The sequence below is a fragment of the Cyprinus carpio genome, chromosome B6 (assembly GCF_018340385.1).
Source record: "Cyprinus carpio isolate SPL01 chromosome B6, ASM1834038v1, whole genome shotgun sequence".
In the NCBI taxonomy this organism is placed as follows: Eukaryota; Metazoa; Chordata; class Actinopteri; order Cypriniformes; family Cyprinidae; genus Cyprinus; species Cyprinus carpio.
In genome coordinates, this window is record NC_056602.1 from 5920191 (window position 1) to 5940002 (window position 19812).

At 35.2% G+C, this 19812-nt stretch overlaps 2 protein-coding genes across 8 annotated transcripts; both read left to right on the forward strand.

The window, feature by feature from the left end:
- Positions 1 to 639: 639 nt before the first annotated feature.
- Positions 640 to 2897, forward strand: cldn10d (claudin 10d). Its single transcript, XM_019077560.2, is given in 6 exon segments — positions 640 to 673; positions 676 to 867; positions 954 to 1115; positions 1192 to 1273; positions 2121 to 2228; positions 2336 to 2897. Coding segments are annotated over 6 exon segments (798 nt in total). The 3' UTR covers positions 2556 to 2897.
- Positions 2898 to 5031: 2134 nt separating this feature from the next.
- dzip1 (DAZ interacting zinc finger protein 1) lies at positions 5032 to 19680 on the forward strand. Of its 7 annotated transcripts, none has more exons than XM_019077567.2 (19): positions 5034 to 5215; positions 6331 to 6485; positions 6736 to 7353; positions 11152 to 11236; positions 11802 to 11932; positions 12017 to 12175; positions 12377 to 12478; positions 12579 to 12641; positions 12718 to 12846; positions 13111 to 13159; positions 13255 to 13302; positions 14087 to 14146; positions 15186 to 15337; positions 15461 to 15647; positions 16121 to 16274; positions 17235 to 17557; positions 17664 to 17806; positions 18907 to 19078; positions 19344 to 19680. In XM_019077567.2, the coding sequence occupies exons 2-19, from the start codon at positions 6450 to 6452 to the stop codon at positions 19424 to 19426; spliced, it is 2694 nt and encodes an 897-aa protein (XP_018933112.2). In that variant the 5' UTR covers positions 5034 to 5215; positions 6331 to 6449; the 3' UTR covers positions 19427 to 19680. The 7 variants fall into 7 exon arrangements, with proteins under 7 accessions (XP_042581365.1, XP_018933112.2, XP_018933113.2 ...); XM_019077568.2 differs by having other exon boundaries at positions 5035 to 5215; positions 15186 to 15334; XM_019077569.2 differs by having other exon boundaries at positions 5035 to 5215; positions 6331 to 6452.
- Positions 19681 to 19812: the final 132 nt, after the last annotated feature.

Sequence of the window (19812 nt, forward strand, 5' to 3'; positions counted from 1 at the left end):
GTACAATGAGTAATAAATGCTTCAACAGAAACTGGGTCAAGAGGTTGTTATTTAGCACACATTTTGTTTTCCAAGGCAGAAAACAGAGAAAATATATCTTTATAACATATTATTGTAATATATAATAATATAATTCAAAATATGTATCCGAATGCGGTGTTTGTATAACATCCGTTCTACTTACATAACTTCATCTGATCGGTTTTTATAGGTATGTATTTGTTTTTTCATTTCATTTTCAAATATTTTGTATTTAATTTCAATTTATCATTAATTTTGCATGAGAAACAAGCTGTATTTTCATGACATATTGGCTTTAATTTGTTCTTTAATTTCACTTTTTCTAGATCATTAGACATGCATTGGAAGTTTTTTAAAACCATTTTCCTAGAAAGACTTGGAAAGCATGGGAATACCCTCTGGTAATAAAAACTGCTGATGAGGTCAAACCATGTAGTTTTACCAGTTTCAAGCTGTAAACTGCAGAAGGAAGGTTCCAAAAACAGGAGGAGACAGACATCACAGTTTAATCTCATTTCATTACTGACTCGAAGCCTCTCAGAAACACATGCAACGCTCTCACCATAGCTTTTTCCGCACATGCACACATTTTCTTTCTCTGCTCATTAAGCCGGCAGCATGAGGCAGCGAACGGTGGTGATGTACGTGGAGATGGTTGCTTTGTGTCCTGTGTGTGGCTGGTTCTGAATTGTTCCACTCTGGCCACTGAGTACTGGGTCGTCTCAGAAAGTGCGTCTGTGGTTCTCAGCGCCGGTGATTACTATTCCAACCTCTGGATGGACTGTGTCGCAGACACCACAGGAGTATCTGACTGTAAATACTACCCCTCCATGATGGACCTGCCTGGTGAGGAAGAAATCTGGCCTTATTTCTTGATTTCATGTTAATGCAGGATCATTAATAGCATCTCTCTCTCTCTGTCTGGTTGGTAGTTTTCCTCCATGTTTGCAGGGCCCTGGCTGTCGTCTCTGTGATCTTTGGCTTCTGGGGGGCTGTTCTTGCCCTCATTGGGATGAAATGTACCAAAATCGGAGGTTCTGAGCTCGCCAACGCCAGAGTTACATTTGCAGCAGCGTTGACATACATGGCATCTGGTAAAAACCTTTCTTCGTGAACATTTTGCATAAACTGAATATCATAAACTGATGTGTTGCTGTGTCTGTTTTGCAGGATTTTGTGGTATGATAGTGTACTCCTGGTGGGGAGAAAAGACACGCTCAGAATTTGTGGATCCATATTTCTTAGAATTAAAGTACGTAAATGGTACTTTTATTTTGGTCATACTTTATGTCTAATTTCGAAAGTTATAAGTACTTCTCATTTCTAGTTGCATCATTTTTTAGAAAGTAGATTAGTTATTGAGTAATGATGACATCCTTAAGGGCATATCTTGCTCTTTGGACCATTAAAAAACCTATGAAACATTTCTGCCCAGTCCAAAAATACTAATTTAATAACTAACCAAATTAATAAATAAAGGTGGCAGTAATGATGCAAAAGAAATTAACAATTAATTACGCCCCTTTTACATTAACTTTGGAACTCCTTGCATGAGATGCAGAAAGCTAGTGAGACGATAAAACCATTGCAGACATACTGAAAAAAAAGATAATTGCAAAATAGATGGCTGTGGACATAGGTTAGTGATAGACTTTAGGAAAATTAATTCAGCATTTAATTAAATTTTAATTCAGCATTTTACTTTAATTTGGCATTTAATTTAATTTCAAATAAATCTTTATTTTATGTAATTATTTAAATTAAAATTATTCATCAATCGCCTTTTAATCAACTGTGAACCTAAAAAAAAAGTAACATGTTTAATATTTAGCTGGTAAGATATGGGCTCTTAAAGTAGTTTTGTGTATTTTGTGACTCTAAAGACCCCTAGAGTTAAGTGAGTGGAACGCACTGTTGTATTATATTTGTCTAATTACAGAGGATTCTACCAAAAGGAAATTACTTTTGGTGGAATTTGCCTTATTAGAAGTCAGAGTAGGGCTACCATCAGAATGACATTGAAAATTATATTACAAAAAAAAAAAAAAACTTTAAAACTTTAAAAAGTTTCTTTAAAGTGAATGACTTTTGTTTCTCAGGTTTGAGCTCGGTGCAGCTCTGTTCATCGGTTGGGGGGGTTCATGTCTGCTTATTTGTGGAAGTGCAGTCATGGGTTATTTCTCTGGGAGAGAGTCATTCCCTAAAAGGTCTGGTCCATTGCACTGTGTATATCTACATTGAAATAAGCAAAATAATAATATTAAAAATATAATGAATATGTAGTACATTGATAACTCTTTTGTCTTCTACTCAGGTTTAATAAACAACCCAGAAAACCCCCAACCTACATGACAGCGCGCACCAGACGGACGTACATGCTGCCGGGCTCGTCCAGACCCACAACAGTCATCATCCCTCCTTCACACCAATCATACAGTGAGAGCAGAGGAACCAGAGCGAGTGGAGGGAGGAGAGGAACACAAGAAAGCCAGTCTGTTAGACCCAGCCTGCCCCCCATAGACTCGGCTGTGTAATCCAATGTTTAAAGAAACGGTAGCCTATCACACCTTAATACAATTATTTTACAGCATTTATTAATCTAGATTAATTTATTACTATACTATTGATCATTGTTAAATTGTGTTCTTTCCTAATACATTAACTGATGTTAATTTGTATTTCTTAAATTGTTAAAATGTATAGTGAATGTAGAAATTAACATGCTGTAAAGGTATTCATATATTACATGTTACTGCAAAAAATATCAATGTACAGAATGTTTCTCTGTTACCAAAGAAATTATTTTGAAACATCTGTGGGAAAAGGCACTTGTTGAGTGTCTCTGATGCTAATAATTTTCTATACATTTTCTCAAATTCAACATTGATAGAAAGATAGACATCATGTTCATTTAATAAATAAATATTTTACACATTACAAAAATCTTGTCCTTTGATCCTACTGGGATATATATACAGTATAAACAGTGTGTGTGTGTGTGTGTGTGTGTGTGTGTGTATACAACCAATATATATATATATATATATATATATATATATATATATATATATATATATATATATATATATTGGTTGTATATGTACACACACACACATACACACACACATATAGTAGCCTACATCATTTCCAAATGCTATCTAAATGCTGTCTATTTGAAAATGCATTTAATTCCATGTACAATGTCAAGCAATAGTCTCATTATGATTCAGGTCTATTAAGACTAAAAGCTTTTGGGGCTATATAAGGCTATTGAAAATAGATGCTATTTGCTCTTTGCATGACAATTTAGTATTCTATTCTGTTTGCACTCTGGTGTAAATAGCAATATCTGTGCATTCCTCTGTTTATAGCCTACTACAGTTATATATAAAAGCCTTCTCCAGACTAATGGGAAGCACCAGGAGATTGTAAAGGAACCTCGAAGGAAGCTCAATCAAATGACAGATAACACAACTCAGATCATTTGAGTATTTGGAAATTTTGGAAATTCAAACATGCGCACTAATAAAGCACCGTCTAATATTTACCACTGGATGGCGTCATTGGCTAAGAAATACTCACTTGGTCTCCTGACTATGTGAACACAGTGTTAAACTGTAGGTAGTATGATGGATAGTAATCTATACTTTTATATTTTACATTATACTCTTATATTAATATGGAACAATATATAGTCAAAATGCATAAAGCGAATGAGTAACATTCTTAAAAGCATATCAATAATTGCATACCTAGCCTATGCTCATTCCTGTTATGTTGGTTATTTTCATATGCACACACGCATACATAGGCTATAGAGTGTATAATACTAATAATCTTAATATATGATGACATTGGTGACATTTTATATTTTGTATTGAAGTATCAGTTGCTTTGTCTCACTTTAAACCATTCCATTCTGTTTGATAAAACTACAGAAAATCAGTATATATTATCAAAGTTTCAAATGATTTCAAAATTCAGAAATATGAACTTGACAATTTTCTGTAAGCTTAGCAAACCTGTAGCTCTTTATTTCAATCCTGTCAGGTTCCATCCTGTCATGAATCTGATTTATTTCCATCTGGTTTCATGTTAAGTTCCTTTCAGGCATCATTTTAGTTTTCTTATTATTATGTAAATAATCAGGTATTAAAAAAGTTTAAGTGCCTGAGAATATTTCTAAATATCTGTATTAGCTATATCACTCAAAAGAAAAGCCCAGTTGTCAATAAAAGTTATGATCAGTGTTGGGGAGTAACTTGTTACATGTGTTGCAATTACATAATTTAACAAATGTAACAGTTGTAGTTACTTATGAAAATGTTAACGATTACAAAAGTGGTTACATCTGATTTGTATTTATTTATTTTTACACACCCACATACAGATTTTAATTGACTTCTTTCATAAATTGCATGACTGCTCTAAAATATGAGACACCATTGTAGAGTAGAACACCTGCTTATTTGATAACTGTTTTATATCCTACTCGGGTTTATGTATATGCTTTATTATTTTTTTTAGATTAACTGTTATTTCAGGCATTGTTAGGTGCAAGTGTCTCCTGTCATAGCTATGCAAAAAACTGATTTCAAAAACAGTAATCAGTGTTGAGTACTGCTGTAAGGTTAACCCTGCCTGGTTTACAACCAAAGCGACTTACAAATGAGTACAATAGAAGCAATCAAAACCCAAAAATGTTAAATGGTTGAAAATGACGTAACAATTAGAAATTTAGAAAAGTAATCAAATGTAATCAGTTAGGCCTGCATTATTTTAATAAAGTAACTGAAATAGTTGCACTACTTACATTTTAAATAGGGTAACTTGTAATCTGTAACCTTTCGCATTTGTAAAGTAACCTTCCCAACACTGGCAGTAGGTTTGATGTGGGGCCTGTGTGTGGATGCTCCCTGCGGGACTCCTGCAAATCTTCCCCCGCCCTTCCTCCTCCTCGAGCCCCGGAGAAGAGATGAGGCTCGCGCCAGGAATGCGCTGTGTGACGTCACGGCGCTCTGCATACTGGAGCTCACACTTTTGGGGGAATCATTTTGTTTCTGTCTGTGTTAAAGTTCACCAAACCCGCGTATCGTTTGTTTGCTTCGCAGCGCAGCGCTGAAGCGGATTTTCGGACGGCCAGGTTTTGACGCACTTCTGCACGGATTGTTTGTAAAAACTTCTTCGCCGAGAGGTAAGAGCCATTGCATCTGTCCTTCCCGTTACTTGGCGTCCGATGGCTGAGTCGCCAAAACTCTTTGGTTTGCCCTGAAAATGGCCGAAAATTAACTTTATTTTATATTTATCCCTCACTTCGCTGTACTGAATTGAAATGGAGACCTTGTCTTCTGGTTTAAGCAATCTTTCTGTACCGTTCTCATGCACGAGTCACCCTTTTGTTCGTAACTGAGCTTGTCCCAACTTGAGATGTTTTTAAGGGGCTGTAATCTGAGAAGAAGACTGCTGAAATGCTCTAGACTAAAGAGAGACGTTCAGAGTCTGTGTAAAGGAAAAAAGTCACATCTCATGAAAGTGAATATTCTATAAAGAACATCTAGGCCACATTTCACACTAAGAGCAAACGAAAAAAGTAAAATGAATACATACTCAACTTACATATACTTTATGTTTTCCATGAAGGCAATGAAGCCTGTTTAAAACCATTAAGATATTAATATTTACCTAAAAGATGTTAACATTTTTATGTTGCGTTGTGACATTAAACCTACCACATTTTAATTACCCCTTTTAATAATTGTATTGTCGTAAAGTGAAAAAAAGGTGATAAATTATTTAATACTAAACGGGCATTGGTGCATGGTTTTGTTTTATTGCTTTTTATTCCATGCCGATGTAAATAAATAAATAAATAAATGTCATTAAAGTAATAATAGCTCACAGTGAAGACATACGTTTAATTTTCTTTGAAGTATTTATATATCTGAATAAAAAAAGATGAATTAAAGCAAGCATTAAAATGTATTAAGACGAACATACACATTTAGCTCGTATATTCGCGTTGCATTCCTTTTAAATAGTTTTCAAACGTAGTCATGAACAAATAACATGCACCTTATATGTGAAGTAATTAATTATTGTGCGATAATACAACAATCATTTTAAATAAACTGCAATCTGGTGATTAGTAATATATCCTTTACAAAAATTAAACCGGTTAAGATAAAAAAAAAAGTAGATTTTTTTAAATAATACGTGATAAAGACGATCTGTCTTGAGTGGCAAATAACAGGTAAAATGTAAAAGACCTTTAACATCCACGTGCTTTTCCTCCTCTCTGTTCTTGTGCAGTGTGTGCTGTGCAAACTGGGACACGCGCTCTTGTTTCCATAGAAACGCACAAGACGCCTTGAAACTGCTGTGCCGCTCGCCGCTCCGATCATTCATCAAGACTTCACAAAAACAGCAAGATGGTAAGGAAGCAAGCGACAGCGCGAATCAGCGAAGTAAAGTGGAATTTATCATATATCGACGATTAAACTGTTTTGTTCCCGCATTTAACCTGTTTAATGAACGCTCGTAGTCCTGTGGACCTGCTTGTGTTGTTGCTGTTAGCTGGTAACGATTAGCTTGCAGTGGTGGAATCAATCAGGAATGCTTTTACGTGTGACCTTGAGAAATGGGCTGGTTTGTTAATCAAAAATGCCTCTCTTTTTTTCTTTAAGAATTCACCTAGCTCTTTGTTTCCCCCTGCAGCCATTTTATGACAACGTTTACTACCCCTACCCGTCAGATCCCCCGGGAGCCCATTCTTCAGCAGGGATCCCGTCTCTGTTGAGCTCTCCTCAGAGTCAGCCCTCATCCGGCAGCCTGAGCAGACCAGCCGCATCCACCATGACCGGACCACTTACGTCCTCCGGAGCCACCGGCATCCCCCCGACCTTCAAGTTCAGAGCCCGGCGTGAGAATGTAGACTGGCGTCGGATCAATGCCGTGGATGTGGACCGGGTAGCTTCTGAATTGGACTTCCACGCTCTACAGGAGCACATCACGGAGGTGACGTTCTGCAGCGTGGAGGGCGAGCGCTGCCAGCGCTGTCAGAGCCCCGTGGACCCGGCTCTGATTAAGCTCTTCCGGCTGGCCCAGCTGACCGTGGAGTACCTGCTGCACTCCCAGGACTGCCTCAGCATCAGCCTGCAGGCGGCCGAGGAGAGGCTTCAGGCGGAGGCGCGCGAGAGAGAGCAGCTCTGCGTCCAGCTGGAGAAAAAAACCCAGGAGGCCAAGACGCTAAAGGAGGAGCTGAAGCAGAGGAAGAAGATCATAGCCTCTCAGCAAGCCATGTTCAGCACAGGGATCAGTGCCAATTACCACAAGGTCTGTACAGCCCCGTGGTGGAGTGTGAATGTCTGTATTAGCATTTTCATTGTCGCTGTCACCTCCCCCTCAAGGCCAGACTCTATTCCACCCCTGTCTCACATTCTCACATTTGACGGTGTGAAGGAGCAACATTAAGGCTGAATCCCAATTCGCATACTGTGCTCTAATCAGTGTTAGTTAAGATTAGATGAGAAACATAAACATAAAAACTGAAACAGAAATTAGGAAACCCTTGCAACTAACAGAAATAAAATCCTTAAAATGATTTTATTTCTGTTAGTTGCGAGGGCATTTCTAATTAAGACATTGTAAGGGCTAAAATGACTAAAACTTTAATAAAATCTAAATAAAGATACTTTTTAAAAAACGATTACAAATTATAAAAGCACATAGCAAAATTATTAAAACTTAAACTAAAATTAAAATAAAAAATTATTAATATTAATAAATAAAATAGTAGTATTTGAATAATACAAAAAATGTAGGTTCTTAATGCGAATATCTGTTAAAAAGAAAAAAAAATCTAATTTTAGGAGTATTTTTTGCATATAGACGGCATTAAAGCTATCAGACATGGACTAAAAGTAAGAAAACTACCAATTTTGATTTCATTGCATCTTTAAAAGTATGTACTTTACTATCACTAGTGCAGTATGTGCTTTGCTTGTCAAGTAAATGTATGTGAATTAGGCGACATGTCCTCCAATACACCCGCATAGGTCGTTTGTCCAAATCCCTGAAATACGACCCATCAGAGCATATACTACAATTGCGGCCCTATTGGCAACAGGACACTTTCATATTAATGCTTTGTACTCTTTTATCTGCATCATAATTTGAGGGCACTAAACTTTAAAGGGATACGCCATCCTAAAATGAAAATTTTGTCATTAATCACTTACCCCCATGTCGTTCCAAACCCGTAAAAGCTCTGTTCATCTTTGGAACACAATTTAAGATATTTTGGATGGAAACAGGGAGGCTTGAGACTGTCCCATAGACTGCCAAATAAATAACACTGTCAAGGTCCAGAAAAGTATGAAAAGCATCGTCAGAATAATTCAACAATTCCTCTCCTCTGTGTCTCTCCAAATCAGCGTAGCGCCATTTTGGCAATTCTGAGCAGTATTTAGATGTAGTGTGGTGTTGTGTGTAGGTTGGTCAGAATGGTTATGTTTTTTTTCGTTTATTTGATGTTTGGTTTGAAAGCAAACAGTGCATCGGCGCAGTGCGGCTGACACAGAGGAGCGTACGCCATCTGCGTACTGCTCAGAACTGACAAAAGGGTGCTATGCTGATTTGGAGAGACACAGAGGAGAGGGATTGTTGAATAAAGTCTTTATTTTTGTTTTCTTTGTGTACGAAAAGTATTCTCATCGCTTCATAACGTTACGGTTGAATCACTGATGGCAGATGGAGTATTTCTGACGATGCTTTTCATACTTTCTGGACCTTGGACAGTGTAATTTATTTGGCAGTCTATGGAACAGTCACAGGCCCTCCCGGTTGTTTTCATCCAAAATATCTTAAATTGTGTTCTGAAGACGAACGAAGCTTTTACAGGTTTGGAACGACATGGGGGCAAGTGATTAGTGACAAAATGTTCATTTTGGGATGGAGTATCCCTTTAAGACGTAAATAAAGGTCGTAATAAGGTGCTTGCACAAACAACCTATAGGGTCGTTTTTTTGTTGGAGGACAGTCTGGATTTAGTATTCATTCTAAATGAAGTGATGTCAACACTTTTAAGTCCATAATCAGGCCTGCAGGCCGTGGCAGGATTAGCTAATCACCAGACGCTGTGTTTTTTGGACACAGCATTCAGGATTTGGAGAAGGGAGCAGATGGTGTCAGCTGGTGACGATGACTTGTACTCCTCTTATAAAAGAGCCTTAAGTGGAGGAAACAAATCAAAGCACCCATCCCCCATCATGCCCATCATCCCCTCCCACTCGTCTTATCAATGAAATAAAACTGCATGCTGCATTGGTTTTAGAAACATTTCAGTGTTTGTACCAGGGCTATATCAGCTGTTTGCTCATTTGCAATCGTGGAACTGTCGCCCCTGATTGTGGCCAGCTGTTGTGAAGGCAAAACCTGGTGTTTCATGTGGTTGCTAGGAAAAGCACAGGCGCCTGACAGCAGAATCGAAATAAAAGTGCTGCTCATGGTTTACTGTTTAATTCAGGATCAAGTGTATTTAACTGTGAGCAGTGAAGTCTTTACCTAGCTGGATATGATTAATTTTCCCCTAAAATCTAAAAAAATAAGTTGCATTTTGCATAAATACAATGAGGCCTATTTTTTAGTAACAATAAGATTGTTTTGCATTGTGATATTATAGTGACATTTCTGCCCATAATTTAAATTTATGTAATGATCCTCATTGGTTTACTGATCTATTAATTTTTTTATTTCAAATTAAATTATAAAGGCAATACAACAAATACTACACAATATATATATATATATATATATATATATATATATATATATATTACAATAGCTAATGATTATTCAGTAATACTGTTACAGTAATACTGTTATATTACAGTAAAGAGAGTGAGATATTTTTTGCATATGAATTGAGGGGGAGATGTCATGGAAATGATGTCAAAATTGGGAAAAAATGTTATTTAAGCAAAATACAAATTTAAATATATAATGTAGCATTGTTTAAAAAATAATATTGTATAATATTAAATAATAAATAAAAATATTATTATTAAATACTATATAACTTATTATTACTGTAATATATTATAATCTTCTTTAGACAAAAATAATGTTTTTATTAAAGTTTTTTTTTTATTCAAATAAAATCAGCATAAATACAAACCAGTAAAATGAATATAATATATATATATTTATATATATATATATATATATATTATTAATTTATTTTTATTTTTTTCACAAAAAAGTAGAGGATGTTTTAAAGGTGTATAAAAAAATCTTGATCTTAAAATAACCTTAATTTTCTCTTTGAAAAATATATTTTTCCTTTGACTTTGAGCTGAAATTGGACCCAGATATTTCTTCACAGTTTTCTAGAGGTTCCTCCAGTTCTGTAATACACTGCCTTGGTCTTTGTTCAACACCTGCTGAGGCTGCAGATTGACACCAATGGATCCTAAACACATAATTGCATTTCACAGTTGATTTGGGAAGTTATGTTTGGGCAGCAATGCAATTATGTCAGACAGTGGGAGTTTTATGGAGACAGTCTTCCCTGTCTTGTTGCAGAAAAAGGCAAACACAGTGCGTGTGTTGGTGATGGGTATCAGTGGCAGTGTGGTTAAATTTGCATGAGAGTACCAGACGGGCGTTTTGGCTGCTAAATGTAGTGTATGATGTTCTGCGTTGAGAATTTTCCACATATCTGTGAATTGGAGCGAGAGATCCGAGCGGGGAAAAGATGTAACATCAACCTTGCACCACCCGGTGTTTCCATGGCAACGTGCCCACATTGTCTCTTGGTATTATTGGTGAGTGGTGTGTGAGTGACAGCTGTGTTGAGCTGCACCGACACCTGCTCGTCACCTGAGCAGGGCTCGTGTTCGCTTTAACCTTCAGCAACGATTCTTCCGGGAACATTTGCTTTTTAGATCACCCAAAAAGAAAGATTCTATCATCATTTACTCAGCCTTACCGTGTTTTCCCAACCTATATGACTTCGATTTTCCAGTGGAATACAAAAGAAGCAAGTCACTTAAAAATAAGTTATCTGTATTATTCATCACAGATTTGGTGTCACAAAAATTAATCAGGCCCCTGATTTTGTTTGCATTTCAGTGCCAACACTGTGAGAAAGCCTTCATGAATGCCTCTTTCCTGCAAAGTCACATGCAGCGCAGACATCCAACGGAGTTTGACATCAGTGAGTTCAAACTGTGTGCTGAATCCCTTCACAATGTGTTTCTGTTGTATTTTGCAAGCACACATTTTAGCATGCTATTAAAGAGCACTTATGGAAATAATATACTTTAAAAGAATAAACGTAAATGCAAACTAAATGTAATGTTTTCAGGCAACTGCATTTTAATCGCAATTAAGTAAAAATGTTTTATAGTTTTTTTATAATACATACATTTAATAAGATGTATAATTTCAAATAAATGTAAAGAAACTTGTATATTATGTATTTATATTTGTATTTGTATTTGTAATAACACCTTTGTAATGATAAAGTTGCCATTTATTTTTTTTTTTTTTAAAATATATGAACTTTAAATTATTGTTATGGATTATTATATTTTAATTTATATGTTATTTATTTTGTTGTTCTTTAGTTTGTCATTAAGGGATTCTAATTAAAGGGATGGCCTTTTATATTTAATTAATAATGTATTATCTGCAAGTACAGCAAAATATACTTGTAAGATTTGAAGTACACTACGAGTGCACATTCAGTACAGTTAACAACAGCATCTCATATTTTCCAGAACGGATGCCTGATAATCAGAAAAAAATTCAGACCATGAAGTTACAAGAGGAAATCAACAAACTACAGGAGCAGTTGACCCTGGTCACGTCCCAAATGGAGACACAGCAGAAAGACTGCACTTCTAAACAGGTTAGAGGAGACAAAAGAGACACCAAGTTTTTAATAAAATGTTTTGTTATTTGAAATAAGTACGCCATACTCTGTTTTCTCCAGGAGAAAGAGCTCATTCAAAGGCAGGAAGAGTTTAAGAGACAACTGGAAATATGGAAAGAAGAAGAGAAAATGTGGATGAACAGCAAAATAGATGAAGTCAAACATGCCTGTCAGCGGGACATGGATTTAATGCATCAAAAGAACAGAAACCTAGAAAATGTGTGTTTATTGTTCCAAATTAATAACATTTATAATATTATATACTATATGCTGGATTTCCAAACTTTGCTGGATTTAAATGAACATGGTTGCAAAGGACAAAATACACTGATCAAACAAAGCAAAAGTTTATAGAAGTATTGATATTATGTGATGTGATTATACTGAAATGACATTATTATGGTACTTTCCTCTCCTCAGGAGCTGCTAAAATTACAACAGAAAAATATGCAGGAGAGTGTGCAGCCCGGTAATGAACACTGGCAGGAAGTTGTTAAACTTCAGCAAAAACTTCACAAACAAGTGAGAGATACAACATTCATTTGATTTGGGACAGTGCAGTTCACCACACCTTAGAATGGAAATTGCTGTAGTTTTAAAGCTGATGTTTTTCTTTACTCAGGAGGTGAAGTGGGCAGGGAAAATGCAAAAAGTAAAGGAGGAAAATGACAGTGAAAAAAGTCTGGTAGGTCTCACAGGCCTCATGATGCTGTTTAAATACAGAAATAGCTCATATATCCACAACATATCTGTTCCATCAGCTTCAGGAGGAGCTGTTCAAACTGCACTCGGCTGTGTCAGATGGCCGAGAGGAATCACGCCGACAGGTGCAGGAGCTGAGCCACAGGCTGCAGGAGCAGCAGCAGATTATTGCCTCCCAAAACAAGCAGGTCAGTACTGTATCCCAGCACAGGAAGAGGCTCGATTGTTCAGGATTTCCTGTATTAGCGCAGCAGCCCACAGTATAATCTTTAAGTTCGTGCTGAAGGAGTGTATGGGTGGGAATTATCATCACACTGATTGTGTTGTCAGCTCATCATTATGCAGGTTGTTCTTTCAGTGAAACATAAGTTTGAAGTGACAGCTCAGATAATGTGTTGCTGACTGGGTTTTTTTGTTATAAGAAATAACATGCTCTTTTGTTTATATGACAGATGAAACAGATCTCGTCAAAGCCACCAGCAATAACAGTACAGCGCGAAGGTGTGTAGACTTTATATTTTCGGACAAACGTATGTTTATATGATCAATGAATTTTCTTAAAAATTATATTTTATATTTTATATTTTTGGTTTCAGTGGTTGCTGCCCCGGCTCCAGAGACTAAAGCTAAAGTGGTGCTCAGTGGTAAGTCCTTGCATAATTGGGTGTTGTTAGATAATGTCAAAATAATATCGATCGCTAAACATCATGTAGATCACAGTTCACACGCTGTGACCTAATTAGGCATGATGTGATAAATCTTCAAAAAATAAATACGGTTTCTTCAAAGATTCATAACCTACTGCAACTATCAAAACTTTTGCATGTTAGGAAAATCTGTCAGACCTAATGCTGTACTGCTGTTCAAAAGCTTGAGGTCAGGAAAGCTTTTAATGTTTTCGACAGAAGTCTCCTCATATAGGCTGCATTGATTCGATTAAAAATACAGTAAAATAGTAATAGTGTGAAATATTACAATTTAAAATAACTGTTTTCTATTTTAATATATTTTAAAATGTAATGTATTCCTTTTGTGGAAACTATGATACTTTTCAGGATTCTTTGATGAAAAGAAAGCACAGCATTTGCTTGAATTTAAAATCTTTTGTATCATTATTAATGACTCACATTTGGTCAGTGTAATGTTTCACTGCTAAATAAAAGTGTTTTTTTTTTCTGACCCCAAACTTCTGAACTGTAGTTTATGTCTGCTGGAGGTTAACCTTGTGTTTTGGGTGTACACTAGCATAGAGATGGCTTTAAATTGAATGTACTGTACATGTAACTAACAGACACATGATGTAACAGGGTCTTTAATCAGCATGCGGTCAGTATGGGTAATATCAGTGCAAAATAAGAGGGTTAGATTTGAATATGTCCATCCATAACCCCTGCACTCTTCTCTGACCTCTTTGCACTGTCCTATTAGAGCAGTCCAGCTCAGTCCATAAACTGGATCCTATAGTGGAGCTGTCTGAGGAGGAGAAAGGTAAAGCAGTGGAGTGATTGAGTGTAGTCGTCTGTGGCATGCTCGCATCCCTCTGCGTGGCTCAGGTCTGTGTGTTCAGTGCTGAGCATGCCAAACTAAAGGCATGAGCATGCATGTAATCATTGGACAGCTCAGAGCAAGAGAAAGGACATTTCATTGTGAAGATACAGTAAATGAGCTACTTGTATTCGCCATTGTTTATGGGTTTGAAAAATATAAAAGTCATTGTACAATTGCAGAGACATTTCCAGTTTTTCTTCAGTTATATTTTTCAATATATTTATATTTCTTTTTTTCCATTTTGCAAGGTCAGACTAATTCATTAATTTTAGTTATATAAAAAAACTGCAAGCAAATTGCTGATATTAAAATATGAAGTGGTTAGGTGACAGTTGTTAATTATTTAAATATTATTATTATTATTAATTATAATAATAATTATACTTTTATATACACCAATGTTTAATGGTTTCTGGTTAGTATGCTTTTTTAAATTAATATTTTTATTCAGCAAATTCACATTCAATTGATCAAAAGTGAAAGTAAAGATATTTGAACTCAACAAAGGATCCTACAAAAATATATCAGTTTCCACAAAAATATTAAGCAGCATAATTGTTTTGTACATTGATAATAATAGTAAGAAATTATTCTTGAGTAGCAAATCAGCATATTTGAAAGATTTCTGAAGGATCGTGTGACACTGAGGACTGGAGTGAATAAATTACATTTTAATTTTTTTTTTTTTTTTTTTTTTTTAACTTTTTTTATTTTTTATTTTTTTTTATATGTTTGTTTAGATTTGGTGAGCATGACAGAGTTTTTTTGTTTGTTTGTTTTACTTTGTCTCTGCAGCTGCATTATAGAGCAATGGTGTGCATCTTTTCCAATACCATGTTATGGTGTTCAGTTGCTTTTTTGTTAATGAGCAGCAGCATCTGCCACTGCAATTGTAGAATGGCAGAAAATTTATTCTAGACTATGTGTCATCCAACATGATGAGTGCCACTTACCATGATCATTAATCTTATATTTTCAGATTCCTCTAGCATCTCTGAAGGTCACACAGAGAGCTGGTCATGGCAGCAGGAAGTGCAGGAGCTGTTGAAGAACCCGGGTTTAAGGAGAGACATGCGTCTGGCAGCTCAGCAGAACCTTGAAGATCGACTGCAGAGCTTAGGCATCAAGGTAGTGAGTGTCAACCTGCATTACAAAATAACTAATTACCAGAATATATTTTATAGATTATTCAGATGGACTTGCAGTTGAGAAGCCATGACACTGTATAAGCTCAATGTCTGTCATGTTGTTCAGGGAGTCAGTGGTCTCTCTAAAGGGGCGTTTAAGAGCACCATGATCCAGGTTATCACTGATCGTCAGAAGAGACAGGAAGAGGATCCTCCATATAGGAGGGCTCTGAAAGAGATCAGCCATAAACTGGAGCAGAGAGTGAAGGAGAGGAACACGGAGCAGCCAGCCAAACCCAAACAACATGAACAAGGTCAGGAATTGCCTTCACAGTTTCAAGGTTGAGAACATATTTGTTTTATGTCTATTTCTAACGTGTTTATTACCGTTAACTAAAACTGAAACCATTAAAAACGTTTTTGCATTTTACAATTGTTGCTTAGTTTAACTTGAAGTACTAAAGTAACTAACACTGAAAATGAAATAAAAGCTATATAGACATGTTAAAATATATAAATAAAAACTAATTAAAATATTGATAAAAACTATAATAATATGTAAATGACACCAAAATAACACTGACAAATAACAATGTGGCATACAGTTTAATATATTAAAGCAAATATCTAACATTTAAACAATGCAATATTTCACCCAGTTTTTGTGAGTTGTTTGTATTTGTGTGGATGTTTCTGTGGCATGCATGAGTTCCGTTTCAGTCAGGATGCTGCATTAGAAGGCTTTTGTAGACAGTATAGAGCTGATTTTTGCATTATTCTCTTGCAGTGGTTCAGTCCAGACCCAGATCCAGCAGTTTTCCATCTACAGTAACTCGAGTGGTGTCTGGCCCTGCTCCTAAACAGCAGCACACCCCACAACCTACTCCACGCAGCAGAAGCAGCACCCTGCCCAAGACCTCCACACCGCTACAACATCACAGGTACAGCAACGTTTACTCTGGCCTTCATGACAGTAGGAGTTTTTTGAAATTGAAAAATTAAACAGACTCTATTAATATTTGTATATTCATGATAATGCACAATATATATGTTTTTTTTATTGTATTTATTATCTTTTAATTGTTTTCTGCTGACATATCCAAGCTTGGTAGGGCATAATGTTTTTTTTTTTATCCAAGCATGTCCAATCAACAGTGTTATTTAAGTATTATTAATGCACAATTATAGAATTTGTAATATTAGATTTTTTTTATACTTTTTTATATTATTGTTAGTTTTTTTTTTTTTTTTATTTTTGATTAAGTTTTAGTTTTTCATTTTTATTTTTTGTTTTTTTGTTTTTTTTATTTGAATGTTTATTTTTAGTTTTTATTCATTTATATTTATAGTTTTTATTTGAATAATTTTAGTACTTCAACTTAAACTAAATAAAAATGTTAGAAACTAAACGAAATAAAGTTTTGTATATTTTATGTTCAATTAATGTATATTTTAATTAAATGTTAGTTATAAAATTTGGCAACACTTTATTTTAAGGTGTCCTTGTTACATGTACTTACTACTATAATAACAATTAATTATGCATAATTACATCCAAGTAACCCTAACCATATAGTAAGTACATGTAGTTAAATAATATTACTCAGTATTTAAATGTATAATTACACAGTAACAAGGACACCTTAAAATAAAGTGTAACCTAAAATTTTAATTTTAGTTAATGATTGCAACACTGACAAGTTTCAATCAGACATGTGTCACATAACAGAAGGGAACTGTGCTTCACAAATGCCGTTTCCTGTTGACTTTATTTTGTTTGTTGTTCATCACTTCGGCTATGATCACTGATTTTATTATGTTATCACGTTATCAATTTGTGATATTTTGTGCAATGCCTTTTTCTGGGTTGTATGAACGTGCATATTGCATCTCATCTGCAGAACTCCTCCATTCAGCTCTGATGAGGAATCATCTGAGGAAGAGGAATCGTCTGAAGAAGAAACCCCTCAAACACAGAAGAAATCCGCCCTGGTCAACAGCACCACAGTCAAGGCCCAGACTGCTAAAACACAGCAGCACTCGACCCCTCACACTCCTGCTGTGCGCTCCGCTGCTGCTGTGATCAGTGCGGACAGAACGGACGTGACGGCTCTGAGCGAGAGCGACAGCGAGTGGACCGACGGCAGCGAGATGGAGGAGATCAACCTCTCACAGCTGCATAAACACACTGACCAGAATGGAAACGTGGAGAAGATTACCCACAGTAAGACTCGCTTCTATTATCAGGATGGTGTGGAATTGTTGTATTGCAATTGGAAACACAAATGTTACAAATTTGTATTGTTTGTGTGTGTGTGTGGTTTCTGTAGGTAATGTCAAAACTCTTAGCAAAAGTCTTGAAAAACAGCTGGAAGCACGAGGCCCAAAGAAACCAGCAGGGGGCGTTAACATTTTGCTTGAAAAGCCAACAGCTGTCAAAAATATAAAGCAAGATCCAAAGAAAGAGCTAAAGGTGAGACCTGCTGCTTTAAACAGATACAGATGTTTACATTATGCAAAGGTAAATAAATGTGACATTGTAATCTAGCTCAACAGAACATTTGGAAAATTTCCAAATTTATTTGAGGTACTTTGGAATTTAATTAAATTTTTATTGAGAAGCCACATGTTAAGGAATGTTAAATAATAACATACATTATTAATAAAAAATACAGTAAACACTTATTCATTCAGGTAATGTAGCTCATCAGCATAATTGTAGTAAATATTGTAGATATACACTACTGTTCAAAAGTGTGGGGTTTGTAAGTTTTTAAGAAATTAATTTTTTTATTCAGCAAGGTTGAATAAAAAGGTTGAGTTTTTATTCAGCAAGGATGCATAAAATTGATCAAAAGTAACCGCAGAGACATTTATAATATAAAACAAAAATATTTAACTATTTATAATATGTTTATATATATATATATTAATTTATCAAATGGTTCTTGCACAGAAAGTATATTAGAATAATTTTTGAAGGATCATGTGAAACTGAAGACTGGAGGAACGAGGGTTATTATATAGTTATTTTAAAACTAAAAACCATAAAAAAAAATGTTGTCACTGTAAGTACAATAAATGTTAACTGAACCAAAGTAAAATATAAAAACTTTTTAAAAAGTTATTATATTTCAGCTAGCAACATTTCTCATTTCTATTTAGTTTAACTTGATGTACTAAAGAACCAAAACTGAAATAAAAATTAATAAAAACTGTATAGACATTGAAAAAAAAAACGAATAAAAATAACAAAATTACAAAAAGTTTAAATAAATATAAAAGGAAACCATAAAATATAAAAATAAAAACTAATTCAAAGCATTAATAAAAACTATAATAGGATCTCAGTATTACTAAAATAACACTGGATTAATTAATGCTGAAAATTCAGCTTTTCCATCACATGAATAAATTACATTTTTAAATATATCAACATAGAAAACATATATTTTAAATTTGTGAATGGTATGTATAATTTCCTTTAAGTTTTTTTTTTTTTACTCCTGAAATGAGTTAGTCTTTATCTCTATATTAGATTTGTAATGTGTTGTCCTGCCCTGTTGCTTTCAGTACACTGATGAAGATGATGAGGATGATGACTGGGATATCTCCTCTCTGGAGGATGTGCCTGCTATAACCAAACCCAGCCAATGTCCCGTACCCGTCAGGAGGAGCCTGGACAAGAGTCTGGACACCAGCACGAGTGTGTGGGGCTCATCGATGGCCAAAGAACCGAAGCCAAGTACATAGAATTCATTATTAACTCAAAATATTTTATTAATGAGAAATCATGGCTACAGATGATTTACATCTTAGAAACTCAGATTGCTTGAGGAAAGGCTACTGTGGTTTTTGATTTAATCTGAAATGTACATATTGTCCAAACAATTGTCAAACAAATGTCATTTTTTATAGTTGAAATAATTGAATTAATACATTAATATTACTTGTTATATTTTAATGTAAAGTCTGGCTGTGATTCTGATTTCTTTCTTTATGTTTCTTAGGCCTCACAGACGCAGGAACCAGCAGCACTCTCAAGAGCAGTTTAGTGACCGTCAGCGACTGGGATGATTCTGATGAGATATGATAAAATGCAGCAGAGCAATACCAAAACATCCTCAAGTTAATATAACTTATAATTGTAATATCCAGTATCTATTGTAGCTCAGGCTTAGTGATCTTTCAGGGACAGCAGTGCAAAAACTGTTTGATATTATTAACAGTGTTAAAGGTACTTTATATGAAATATAAAGGTACAAGTACACCTAATGCTAAGGAACAGCCAAGGGATGTTGCACTTTAAAATGATTGCCTCTTACCTTTTTGATAGTTTATGTAATGTGTAAAAAATCTGATTTATTAAATTCACTTTTTCAAACACTTCAAAGATTCTTTGTTTTGCACATACAAGCATTTACATTTAATAATAGAAAAATGAGGACAGTAGAAGCATTCAAACCATCAAAAGAGCAA

Excerpts from the sequence above, each read along its gene's own strand:
- dzip1 (XM_019077567.2), top strand. The coding sequence starts at position 6,450 with ATGGTAAGGAAGCAAGCGACAGCGCGAATCAGCGAA. Across the intron at positions 7,354-11,151 it reads TCAGTGCCAATTACCACAAG|TGCCAACACTGTGAGAAAGC; the intron begins GTCTGTACAGCC and ends TTTGCATTTCAG. Across the intron at positions 14,147-15,185 it reads GCTGTCTGAGGAGGAGAAAG|ATTCCTCTAGCATCTCTGAA; the intron begins GTAAAGCAGTGG and ends TTATATTTTCAG.